Source organism: Salmo salar, chromosome 14, assembly GCF_965601325.2.
Source record: "Salmo salar chromosome 14, fSalSal1, whole genome shotgun sequence".
NCBI classification, from domain to species: domain Eukaryota; kingdom Metazoa; phylum Chordata; class Actinopteri; order Salmoniformes; family Salmonidae; genus Salmo; species Salmo salar.
In genome coordinates, this window is record NC_138304.1 from 69,991,597 (window position 1) to 70,005,000 (window position 13,404).

General features: G+C 45.4%; 1 protein-coding gene across 1 annotated transcript in view; it reads right to left on the reverse strand.

Moving 5' to 3' along the window:
* LOC106570016 (microtubule-actin cross-linking factor 1) overlaps positions 1-13,404 on the reverse strand; it is a 280,592-nt gene that overhangs the window by 104,868 nt on the left and 162,320 nt on the right. Inside the window, 11 exon segments of the mRNA XM_082961118.1 lie at positions 2,131-2,283; positions 5,786-5,911; positions 6,277-6,372; positions 6,648-6,752; positions 6,881-7,042; positions 7,426-7,503; positions 7,757-7,885; positions 7,993-8,287; positions 9,663-9,817; positions 10,017-10,110; positions 11,251-11,378. Coding sequence (XP_082817244.1) covers positions 2,131-2,283; positions 5,786-5,911; positions 6,277-6,372; positions 6,648-6,752; positions 6,881-7,042; positions 7,426-7,503; positions 7,757-7,885; positions 7,993-8,287; positions 9,663-9,817; positions 10,017-10,110; positions 11,251-11,378 — 1,521 coding nt within the window.

Consider the following 13,404-nt stretch of genomic DNA (forward strand, 5'->3'; position numbering starts at 1 on the left):
CATGGGTTTAATGTGGTTAGCAAAAGCCCTAACAACTGACAAAGAAATAAGAATCCCCGCGGTGCCATATTGAATTGAGCAGCCATTTAAAACCATGGAACTATCAGAGTATCCACTGGACTGAAAATGTCTACATGTGCCCAGCACTCATTAGAAGATTTGTTGACATCTGGCCAACAAATACAGAGAGCTAGGGTAGTAAGAGATTCAATTTGGCATAGTACGGTGTGGTCCCGATGTTCTGGAAAAATGAAAATGAAAAAAAAAAAAAAGATAATGTCTAGCGTAGCAAAGCGAGGTCTGTGCTGCATCGAAAACAACTGTCCCCTCTCTCAGCCCACCCCCTGCACACACACACACACACACACACACACACACACACAAATACTGCAACGTACATGTACAGAAAAGCTTACGACTGCGGCTAAAATAGTCTCACTGGCTGAATAAGCTGGGATACTGTGGGTCAGTCGTGCTTTACTTCAACCCTTACCAAGTGATCTGGACCTTTAGCTCATAAATCCAACCGAGATAATGAAAAAATTAAAAATAACAGATCCTAAATCAGTTGATAAGAGCGTAGAGTAACAAGGGAGTATTATTCAGTGTGCCGCGTGAGAGCTGAGCGCTGAGGTGAGGAGGAGGAGAACATCGGCAGTAATACCTGAACGTTAGCCTTGACAGCCCGGGCGGACACACGAGAAGGGAGAGAGGGGAAGAGACGGAGGAGCGAGAGATAGAGGGTAGGAAGGGGAAACGGTAGGATGGAGAGAAAGAAGAACACATAGGAGAGAAAGATTAATTTTGGGATAGCGTCATGAAGACCGGCTTGTGTGCGTCTTCTTTAAAAGGAGCCAGTAGTTGGTGGCAATCTAAGTGTGTGTGTTTCTAGTAGTTGCAGATGAAGGAAAGGAGAGGAGTAGAAGAAGCAAGTCATGACTATTGAGACGCACCCCTGCAGTAACCACTGCACCTCCACCTGACAAGAATGTAACGGTACCTCGCACACGCGAGGTACCAACTGGGCAAACCGTCCTAGTCCCAGAGAGACTCACACAGCAAAACTAAAATAGCTGTGTCCGAGCCACTTCCTGTCCCTATGCAACATTACAGGAGTGGAAATGCAGATTTTCAGATGTTTGCCTGAGTCTGCACAGGTGGGAGAAATTCATAATTCATAGCTTTTAGCTTCTCTGCTAGCATCACACAGCACTTTGGGCGGTGGACAGGCTTCACATGTGAGTGTGAGTCGAGTGTCAGTGGCCAAATGGAATTCTCTTCTCATGAATCATTACTAGACTTAGGAGCAGCTACCGTGGGCTCTTTCAGGGGATTTTTAACGAGTGTTGCCAATCCATTATGACAGAATGGCATAATCCAATATTGCTGTGTTGTCAGCTGAAAAAGAAAATCGCTGGAAAGTTGAGCCGTTAAAAAAAAGAAGCCCATCTGAATATCCCTACGAAAAATATTGAGTAGAAGACAGTCAAAAACATGATTACGAATCCTAAGGTTAATTGAGCCCATTCTGCCAAAATCTGCCATTTTATCTGTTCTCAAGAAGCATAATGATATCTAGTGATGTGTAGTAGCACTACTAGGCTGCAACAACAACATTTCAATAGCTCTAACGCAGCAATCTTCCAATCAACATTGGAAATTGTAAAAACCCTATGTGTGGGGGTCACAGTTCAAATTCATGGTTGAATAATACATGCTATTGAAGCAACTATTGAAAACATATTTTTTAGCTGACAAATGGACTGGATCTATATACCAACAACGGCATGGCGAAAGCAGCCAATGATGACAGCTGATTGCTTGAAAATGCACCGTATTGGATTGCTAAGGTGTAGGTGGGGCTGAGAGGGGTTGTGCAGGGTAGAGACGGAACAATTGGCAGAAGGATACAGTTAGGTGAAGTGGGGTAAGGTGACCTTGGTCGTATTCACAAGGGCACATAACAGAAAATGTTTTCAAAATGTCCTGCAACGGATTATTTTTTATTTTTTAAAACAAACATTTTATTGGACAAATCCACGCAGTCCCTCCCTGTGTCCTTCTGTTTCCCTCCGTTTGGTGCCTAATGAACAGGACCCTGGTATCGTCATGATAGTGTGGGTGTGGTACCTCTATCTGCCGGTAGTCACAGATGGCGCGGATGGGCGTGGTGCTTCCCAGGGTGCTCTCGGCGCTGCGGGGGAGGAGCTGCACCACCGTCTTGGCCCGGCCCACCAGGCTGGCCACAGAGCTGCGGTACTCAATCAGCTGCTCCTTCTCCTCCTGTAGGGTATAGCCATTGGTCAGTGAGGGTATCGAACAATCAATTAACCAATCAAATCAGTCAGTCGGTAAAGTGTTAAGCTTTTGTAATACTGTATGTGATCTATAGGCATAGTCTTATATCATATCCCTTTCAACCTTCAGTCCATTTCCAATTATTTTACTTTCATTTCCACACATATTGATTCCACTGAACTCCACAGTACCCCAATTTATCATGTACAGCAGAGATCTCATTTCTCAGCTCCACAGGATAGCTATAGGGCCCAGTAGCTTAGCTTACAATCGCCAAATTGGTGACACTGGGACAATGTTCGCTAGCTAACTCAGCACTAGCATTAGCTTTTAAGCTAGCCATTAAACATTAAAAAAGGCATTAGCTTAACTCCTCATGGTGACATGTAGAAATACATTCACATGGACTAACTTCCTGACAGAAGGCTTCATTACAGTTTAACAGAGGCTCAAGGCACTGGGAGAGCTAAGGGCTAGAGTGAGTGAGGGAAGCACTAATATGCTAATAGCATTACCCATCAGAGATGAATTTCACACAGGCCGAATTAACAATGAACTAGCATTAGCAACGAGTTAGTGCGATTAGAGGTGGACCATGAGTCAAGAGGCCAACACGGGAAACAAAATGGCGGAGGAGAGAAACAGTCACTTAGGATACATTTTTGGTATATAGCCATTACTTATCCATTGTATTATTTGGAAGAATGAATTGTGAGTACAATGGGTAGAGGTACTGTAACTTCATTAGTTAGCCAATCACAAAGGCATTGCATCGGTCTAATATAGGGCTTTGGTGGTTGTTTTTATGGAATACAGCGAATGAGGCATCTGTCAAAGTCCGTTTTAATCTCCCCCAGTGAGAACACACACGGCACTGGAAATTTTATCAACCGCCCAGCGCTTAACACCCCATTTCACACCAAGCACACACATGCTGGCTCAAACTGAGTGCAGTGATGTGCTCATCATTTGGTATCTTGAAATTTGTCTAGCACCCAGACACACAAAAACAAACAAACAAAAACACTCAGGATAACAGCAATACACATCGACATGTTCCTTTTTTTTCTTTATTTTTACTATCTTCTACATTATAAAATAATTGTGAAAACATCAAAACTATGAAATAACACATATGGAATCATGTAGTAACCAAAAGAAGTGTTAAACTAATCAAAATATATTTGAGATTCTAGCCACCCTTTGCCTTGATGACAGCTTTGCACACGCATGGCATTCTCTCAACCAGCTTCATGAGGTAGTCACCTGGAATGCATTTCTATTAACAGGTGTGCCTTGGAAAGAAATTCCACAAATTAACTTTTAACTTCTTAATGTGTTTGAGCCAATCCATTGTGTTGGGACAAGGTAGGAGTGGGACAAGGTAGGAGTGGTACTATTTGGTAAAATACCATATTATGGCAAGAACAGCTCAAATAAGCAAAGAGAAACGACAGTCCATACGGAAAATTTCAAGAATTTTGAATGTTTCTTCAAGTGCAGTCGCAAAAACCATCAAGCGCTATGATGAAACTGGCTCTCATGAGGACCACCACAGGAAAGAAAGACCCAGAGTTAACTCTGCTGTAAGTTCATTAGAGTTAACTGCACCTCAGATTGCAGCCCAAATAAATGCTTCAGAGTTCAAGTAGCAGACATCTCAACAACTGTTCAGAGGAGACTGGGTGAATCAGGCCTTCATGGTCGAATTGCTGCAAAGAAACCACTACTAAAGGACACCAATAAGAAGAAGAGACTTGCTTGGGCCAAGAAACACGAGCAATGGACATTAGACCGGTGGAAATCTGTCCTTTGGTCTGATCAGTCCAAATGTGAGATTTTTTGTTCCAACCGTCGTGTCTTTGTGAGACGCGGAGTAGATGAACGGATGATCTCAGCATGTGCAGGTCCCACAGTGAAGCATGGAGGAGGTGTGATGGTGCTTTGCTGGTAACACTGTCAGTGATGTATTTAGAATTCAAGGCATACTTAACCAGCATGGCTACCACAGCATTCTGCAGCGAAACACCATCCCAACTGGTTTGGTCATGTTTTTCAACAGGACAATGACCCAACACACCTCCACACATTTCCCTCTGATCGCTATGCCCAGAGAGGATATGTCCGCTGCTCACAGTGCTCAGTCCCGTGGAGCCGTGCCCGCTTCCCAGTGTGCCATCTGCCGTGTGTCAGGTGGGCATGGCACTGGCAGAGTGGCCATGCGCCACAGGGGCCGTGAATCAGCAGAGGTACACTAGAGTAGATAAGCGCTCGCTAGACTGCGACGGCCCAAAGCAGCTGTGGGACTGGGTGAGGTAGCTAAAGACTTATAGTATCAACAGATAGCTAACGGGTACAGTATTAGCATGACATTAGCCTCATGCGACTGCTGTAGCTAACACTGGAGCTATTAGCTAGCAGTGGATACGGTTACTAAATGAGTCAGGAGTGTCAAGGTGATGTACATTTAACTGCAAAAATGATGGAAACACTTGAGTAAATGAGGGATATAAAGTATAGTGAAAGCAGGTGCTTCCACACAGGTGTGGATCCTGAGTTAATTAAGCCATTAAAACATCCCATCATGCTTAGGGTCATGTAGAAAAATAGCCAGCTGCCCATTATTTAGGCTACCATGAGATACCAAGAGATCTCAGTGACTTTGAAAGACGGGTCTCAAAGGAGCATAGGGGGTTTAAAGGGTGTGTGTGTGTGTGTGTGTGTGTGTGTATTACTATCCTTGTGGGTACCAGAAATCCCCAAAAGTCCCCACAAAGACAATAAAACAAGAAATTCTTCCTCATGGAGACATTTTGCAGGTCCCCAACGAGGACAAAAGCTATTTTAGGCTTAGGGGTTAGGTTTAGGGTTACAATTGGGGTTAGGGAAAATAGGATTTTGAATGGAAATATATTTTAGGTCCCCACAAGGATAGTAAAACATATCCTGTGTGTGTGTGTGTCAGTCACCAAATTTCAATCCAATTGAATACTTATGGAAGATTCTGGGGCTTTGCCTGAGACAGCATTCACCACCACCAAACAAAACAGCAAATGATGGAATTTCTCGTGGAAGAATAGCGTCTCATCCCTTCCACAGAGTTCCAGACACTTGTAGAATATATGATCAAGGTGCATTGAAGCTGTTCTGTCTCGTGGTGGCCCAACGCACTATTAAAACACTTTATGTTAGGGTTTCCTTTATTTTGGCAATTACCAGTAGCTTATTATCTTAAATGTGGATAAGCTATAATCACGTGCCTAAGCTTTTCACTGGCAGATACCTAAACGATTATAGCCAACTCTGTTTGGCTAAGTAGGTCACATGCAGTAGTGGAACAATTAGCAGGGATGTAGGTAATTTGACGAGTTGGTGGAGGAATTGAGGTGTGTTTGATCCGGTTCGGCTGAACACGTTTGAGCGCGTTTGATCCAACAGCACCATAAGTACCATAGAGACGTGCGAATTAGAAATGAATGTACAGTACCATGGAGTCTTGCAGCAGGTCCTCCAGCTTGCCCAGCCTGCTGTTCTTGTCACAGGTGTACTGTCTCTTTATGGTGTCCTGGAGCTGACGCAGATAGGTCTCGCAGTCCCGTGCGTCACTCACAAACTGACAGGTGGCAATAAGAACACAAAACACAGAGATCAGAATAGGAGCTTATATATAATCCATCCACAGCTGCCCGACCCTATGAGCTAGCCAATATTTAATCTAGTATTAAAGCGCTTTTGAAGATGAAATGGCTTTAAACTCCCAATTAAGGGCAAGTCAAAACATAGATAGGCAGTAAATAGACAAACTAAACGTAGGCAAATAAAGTGCATTTCATCGTGATCTTTTATGACGCCGTCTACGTGACAACCAACAAACATCTGACATCGTAAAGGACCAGATGGATATTACAGGTATAACGTAATACTATCAGAGATAATGTGTAAAAGGGACGTGGGCTAAGATTTCTCAAATCTCCGAACCTGGAAGTAGGCAGTATTGTCTTTGAGATGCTGCTCCACGCACACACACAGCTGGCGTACCCACTGCCACTGGGTCTGCAGCGCTGCACTGTACGCCTGGGGAAATGGAAGGGCACATGAGATGGGTGTGTGAGTGTTAGTCTAGTCCATGTGTTGCTTCCCGAATACGTATTTCTCAAGCTCCTTATTTGAATCACACTCAAGCTCTACAGCCCAAACATTAGGTACAAAATATACTGACAAATCTTATTTTCAGGAGAACATCGATTGCAGCACTGTTTCTAATGACAAGTACCGTAGATGGAAAGCCAATATTTTGATTTGAAAGGCCAATGAACGGCCTTAATGGCTTTGTTGCTAGGCAACCTCACCTCCACTGTCTGTTTGGCCGGGTGGTTCTCCTGACAGAGCCGGTCGGCCGTTTCCTGCAGCGAGTGCATCACTTCCTGTTTCTCCTCCAGCTCTGACCTCATTTCCTGAGAGAGAATGACCGAGCATTCAGAAGAGCACCCAGGGGAATATCTGTGTCAAACGGTCCCAAAAAATGTGTATCCTCTCTGTGTGTGTGTGTGTGTGTGTGGTGTATCTATCCCTGTCCACTCACGGCGTATAGATCTCTCTTGGCGTTGACGTTGGTATTGTTGTGGCTCCAGTCGTAGGCCAGTTCCTCCTCTTCTCGCTCGTTGAGCCAGATCAGCTCCTCTGTACAGCGAGACACAAACGCATGCAGGCTCTCCAGGCAGCGCATTCGCCACGATGAGTTTTCCTGTGAAGACAGGATGAAGTAATGCTTCCAGGCATTATACGTATACGTTTACGAGGAGTTTGAGGTTATTTCAGAGGCAAACGCGCTCTCTCTCACACACACACACACACACACACACACACACACACACACACACACACACACACACGTGAACTCCCTGCTGTGAAGAATCCAGGTATTTCTTCAGGGCTGAACAAAGGGGCTATGTGGTAGAAGCAGGTGCTTCTGAAGGCCACACTCTGTCTTGCTTAACGCCCCCTAGCTTCTCTGAGCCTTTAGCTAGCTCATTCACACCCTGATGGGATTAACTGAGAATGTGGGCAGACTGGGATACAATGGAGTGTACACACACATTCACAGAGGGAAATAGCCCTACCACTCACCATTAGTTTGCAGTACTGCTGCTCCAGCTTGGCCAGAGTGTCAGAATAATTGCTCCTGAAGTTACGAGAGACTTTCGTCTGAGGAGAAAGAGATCACAACGGCTTAATAAAACCGTTCTGTGTCTTTTTACGAGGTTTGTGAGTGTCATGCTGTTCTGTTGTGTATATTCACAGGTCTTATCAGTGCATGTTCGTTTGTACTTACAGTATATGTATTAGCATGTACAGTGGATCTTGAAGCGTCTAAGAATGTGTTTTAGAATGTATTAGTGTGCGTGCGTGTGTGTGTTTATGTATGTTTTCGTGTGTGTGTGTGTGTGTGTGTGTGTACCTCGTAGTTGCGGGCCTCCTTCAGGCTGTGCAGTAGCTCCTCCACGGCAGTGTGGATGTTCTGGTGGTCCTGGAGGTGCTGCTCGACAGAGGGCAGGTCCGCCCCTGACTCTGCACGCTCCAGCACGTCCTGACACACATACACAATCAGTTCTCCTCATGCATCCCTTTTCCCGTCGGTCCCTCCCTCCCTCCACCTATCAATCCCCCCATCTACCTACACCCCTTCTTTCTTACCTGCGTTTCCTCCACCCATCCCAGGAGCTCATAGACGAACCGGAGACTCCCCTCGTCCTCCGATGACGACATGGCCACCAGCTGAGAGCGGGACATGGGTCTCCTGAGCAGGGCTGCCCCCATCACCCCCACTGCCCCCAGTAGGGTCTGGGCCCCCGTGGACAGGGAGAGACCACTGTCGCTCCCCCGCGGGGCCGTCCGGTCTCCCCCCGTCACCGGGGAGAAGTGACCCTTCCTGTAGACGCTGGAGCACTGGAGCCGGAGAGAGACCAGCTCCTCGTGTAGACAGGACACTCTGTGCAGGAGGGGAACAAATGTGTTAAAATCTCCCCCCAAAAGACAAAAAAATAAAAAAAAGCGACACCTTTTTCTTGCGACACACAAAATACACAAAAACAGTCAAACAACTCTTCAGAAGACAACCGGGAGTGAATTAGGACCTCCACTGTTGCTCCACAAAACATCTACTTTCTCAAAACACAGTTCTGTTGTGGTGTCACATTTACACCACTGATGCTCGTGGTTCATACAGTATAACCAATCCTAATAATATATACACTACCGTTCAAAAGACTGGGGTCACATTTTTGGTCCATTAAAATATCAAATTGATCAGAAATACAGTGTAAACATTGTTAATGTTGTAAATGACTATTGTAGCTGGAAACGGCAGATTTTGTATGGAATATCTATATAGGCATACAGAGGCTCATAATGGCACGTTGTGTTAGCTAATCCAAGTTTATCATTTTAAAAGGCTAATTGATCATTAGAAAACCCTTTTGCAATTATGTTAGCACAGCTGAAAACTGTTGTTCTGATTAAAGAAGCAATAAAACTGGCTTTTAGACTCGTTGAGTATCTGGAGCATCAGCATTTGTGGGATTGATTACAGGCTCAGAATGGCCAGAAACAAAGAACTTTCTTCTGAAACTCGTCAGTCTATTCTTGTTCTGAGAAATGATGTCTATTCCATGCGAGAAATTGCCAAGATACTGAAGATCTCGTACAACGCTGTGTACTACTCCATTCACAGAACAGCGCAAACTGGCTCTAACCAGAATAGAAAGAGGAGTGGGAGTTCCCGGTGCACAACTGAGCAAGAGGACAAGTACATTAGAGTGTCTAGTTTGAGAAAAGACACCTCACAAGTCCTCAACTGGCAGCTTCATTAAATAGTACCCACAAAACACCAGTCTCAACGTCAACAGTGAAGAGGCGTCTCCGGGATGCTGGCCTTCTAGGCAGAGTTCCTCTGTCCAGTGTCTGTGTTCTTTTGCCCATCTTAATCTTTTCTTTTCATTGGCCAGTCTGAGATACGTCTTTTTCTTTGCAACTCTGCCTAGAAGGCCAGCATCCCGGAGTCGCCTCTTCACTGTTGACGTTGAGACTGGTGTTTGCTTTTCTTTCAAAAACAAGGACATTTCCAAGTGACCCCAAACTGTTGAACGAAAGTGTATATATATTTTTTCAAAGTTATGCCATTTAGCAGACGCTTTTATCCAAAGCGACTTACGGTCATGCGTGCATACATTTCACGTACGGGTGGCCGCAGCGGGAATCAAACCCACTATCCTAGCGTTGCAAGCACCATGCTCTACCAACAGAGCTACACAGTATAACCAAGCCTCATTTTTCTGTCCGTACACACCCCCTCTCCCTCCACTGACCTGAAGGCGAGCTGCTCCACCTGGTAGTACTTCTGGTCTCGGAGGACGTGGAGGTCCACATTGAGCCGTCTGATCAGAACCTCACAGTCCTGCAGGTACAAACCCAGCTCCCTCTCACAACGCACCGCCTCGCCACTCTCCACCTGGGACATGTCCTGACGGAGGAGCGAGAAGACAGGGTGGGAAAAGAGAGGACGAAGAGGAGGGAAAAAGGAGAGCGAGGGATGGGGAAGAAATGAGTAAGACACAGTACGCCACAGTGAAAGAGGCAATGGAAATACAAAAACCTCAGAGAAGAAAGTCCTCATTGAAAGAGCGAGAGAGAGAGAGAGAAACAGGGATAGCGTCACTCACGGCCTGCAGTGTGTTCTTGGCCAGGGTGAGTTTCTCCTCACAGTCCAGGGCCATGTTCTGGATCTTATTGGCCATCTGCAGCAATAACTCCAGTCTGGAGGGAAACGCACAGTATCAGCACAGTGTCAGAGTGTCAACAAGCTCGAAACACTCATTTTCTACATCCGAAAGTGCATCCTATTTACTATACAGCGCACTACTTTTGACCAGGCCCTGGTTAAAAGTAGTGCACTATATAGGGAATAGGGTGCCATTTCGTATGCAGCCAGTGTCTATGGAATGTGTTTACTGTACAACCATAACAAACAGTTGACGAACAACCTAAAAACATCTACCAGGTAATCAAGTTAGGCCTATTGAAGTTTAAGACTAAATTGCTGAAGTAACAAGACAAGGACGACATTTCCACAATACAACGGAGTACAGACACTTGCAAATTAAATCGGTGTGAAAATGCCTGATGATACTGAGATGTAGTGATTTTGTGTAGAGACCTGTGCTCTAGCACCATGAAAATGTCGCCCTAAGTGATGTCTGTAATAAAGTGTCAGGGTTCGGGTCAGTGTGCTCCACAGCGAGCCACAGGGCCTTGTCTTTCCATAACTACTGGTATAAACAAACTCTTGCTCTAAAATAAGTAAATCAGGGTTAAAGATTCTGCAGATTGGGGGAAAGGCGCCACTGGCCGCCCCCACCACCGTTGTTTTTGTTGCCGAGCCGAGGAGCGTCGTGCAGCACGGTAAAAACAAAAAACGCTCAACATATTATGCTCTTTTCTTGCGTGTGCAATGACGTCAGAGGAGAAGAAAGTGTTTGTTGTTTGCAGTAACTTATTTGTTGTTCTAAAACTGCAGACAGACTTGGCTGTTTCACTATTAAGGATTCCAGCTTTAAGGTTCTGCTTAGTTATACTGTTAAGTATGTCTGAGCTGCTGACCTCTGCACAGCGAGCCGCAGGGCCTTCTATCTCTATAGCTACTGATAAAAAACAACAAACACTAGCAGCAGTAGGAAGGGTTAAGGTCAGGGTCGTGACCTCTGCACAGCGAGCCGCAGGGCCTTCTATCTCTATAGCTACTGATAAAAAACAACAAACACTAGCAGCAGTAGGAAGGGTTAAGGTCAGGGTCGTGACCTCTGCACAGCGAGCCGCAGGGCCTTCTATCTCTATAGCTACTGATAAAAAACAACAAACACTAGCAGCAGTAGGAAGGGTTAAGGTCAGGGTCGTGACCTCTCCACAGCGGGCCGCAGAGCCTTCTCTCTCTCCAGCATCTCCAGGATCAGCTTGCCCCACTCCTCCTCCAGGTCGTTGGGGTGCATGCCCAGGGGCAGCTTGATGCGCCCAAACTCCATCCATACCTGGGGAACACAAACATGCACAGAATTTTAACTTCTATAACACATACAGTGCATTCAGAAAGTATTCAGACCCCTTCACTTTTTCCACATTATGTTACAGCCTTATTCTAAAATGGATTCAATTGTTTTTCCCCCTCAATCTACACACAATACCCCATAATGACAAAACCAAAACAGGTTTATCGAAAATGTATTAAAAAAATAAAATAAAAATGAAATATCACATTTACTTAAGTATTCAGACCCTTTACTCAGTACTTTGTTGAAGCACCTTTGGCAGTGATTACGGCCTTCATTCTTCTTGGGTATGATGCTACAACCTTGGCCCACCTGTATTTGGGGAGTTTCTCCTATTCTTCTCTGCAGATCCTCTGAAGCTCTGTCAGGTTGGATGGGGAGCGTCGCTGCACAGCTATTTTCAGGTCTCTCCAGAGATGTTCGATCAGGTTCAAGTCTGGGCTCTGGCAGGGCCACTCAAGGACATTCAGAGACTTGTCCTAAAGCCACTCCTGGGTTGTCTTGGCTGTGTCGTTGTCCTGTTGGAAGGTGAACCTTCGCCCCAGTCTGAGGTCCTGAGCGCTCTGGAGCAGATTTTCATCAAGGAACTTTTTACTCCGTTCATCTTTCCCTCAATCCTGACTAGTCTCCCAGTCCCTGCTGCTGAAAACATCCCCACAGCATGATGCTGCCACCACCAGGATTCATCGTAGGGATGGTGCCAGGTTTCTTCCAGAAGTGACGCTTGGCATTCAGGCTAAAATAGTTCAATCTTGGTTTCATGAGACCAGATCGACTATGAGAAACAAGACTGAGTCCTTTAGGTGCCCCTTGGCAAACTCCAACGGGCTGTCATGTGCCCTTTACTGAGGAGTGGCTTCCATCTGGCCACTCTACCATAAAGGCCTGATTGGTGGAGTGCTGCAGAGATGGATCTTATTGCAGAGATGGATCCTTCTGGAAGGTTCTCCCATCTCCACAGAGGAACTCTAGAGTGCTGTCAGAGTGACCATCGGATTCTTGGTCACCTCACCTCCCTGACCAAGGTCCTTCTCCCCCAATTGCTCAGTTTGGCCGGCCGGCCAGCTCTGGGAAGAATCTTGGTGGTTCCAAACTTATTCCATTTAAGAATGATGGAGGCCACTGTGTTCTTGGGGACCTGCAGAAATGCTTAAGTACACTTCCCCAGATCTGCGCCTCGACACAATCCTGTCTCTATGGACAATTCCTTCGACCGCATGGTTGGTTTTTGCTCTGACATTCACTATCAACTGTGGGCCCTTACATAGACAGGTGTGTGCCTTTCCAAAACATGTGCAATCAATTGAATTTACCACAGGTGGACTCCAATCAAGTTGTAGAAACATCTCAAGGATAATCAATGGAAACAAGAAGCACCTGATCTCAATTACGAGTGTCATAGCAAAGGGTCTGAATACTTATGTAAATAAGCTATATATTTTTTTAATAAATTTGCAGACATGTCTATTTATTTATTTAATACATTTTAGAATGAGGCTGTAACGTCAAACAAAATGTGGAAAAGGTGAATGGGTCTGAATACTTTCCGAATGCACTGTATGCCTACACACTCTTTACTTTTACATACAATACAAAAATAATATGCAACACACTATAAATCCAGAATTTCGCCTGCAAAGTACATTGTTTCGAGTGCAAAGGACGAATCTCGTCGAGGTCTTGAAGTATAAATGTTTGGGGTTGTGAGTCATCATGTGTCATTGATCAGGAGTGTCAGGAGGGCAGTGGGAAAGTAGAACAGAGGGGAAATGGAAGAGGATTTGATAGGAAGAATTATAGTTTGTTGTCTCAAGGCAGTGGCATGGGGTTGAAATGGCCTGGTGCAGAGGACAGGGTGTTCGATCTCGCACGCACGCACGCACGCACAACCCGAGGGACTCATGATGCACAGTGTGGCCCGCTCATGGTGGCAGAAACCAGGTCACCTCTTCAAATCCTTTTCTTTCTCTCGCCATCTCTCTCTGTCAATCTCTCCATGTTTCTCTCT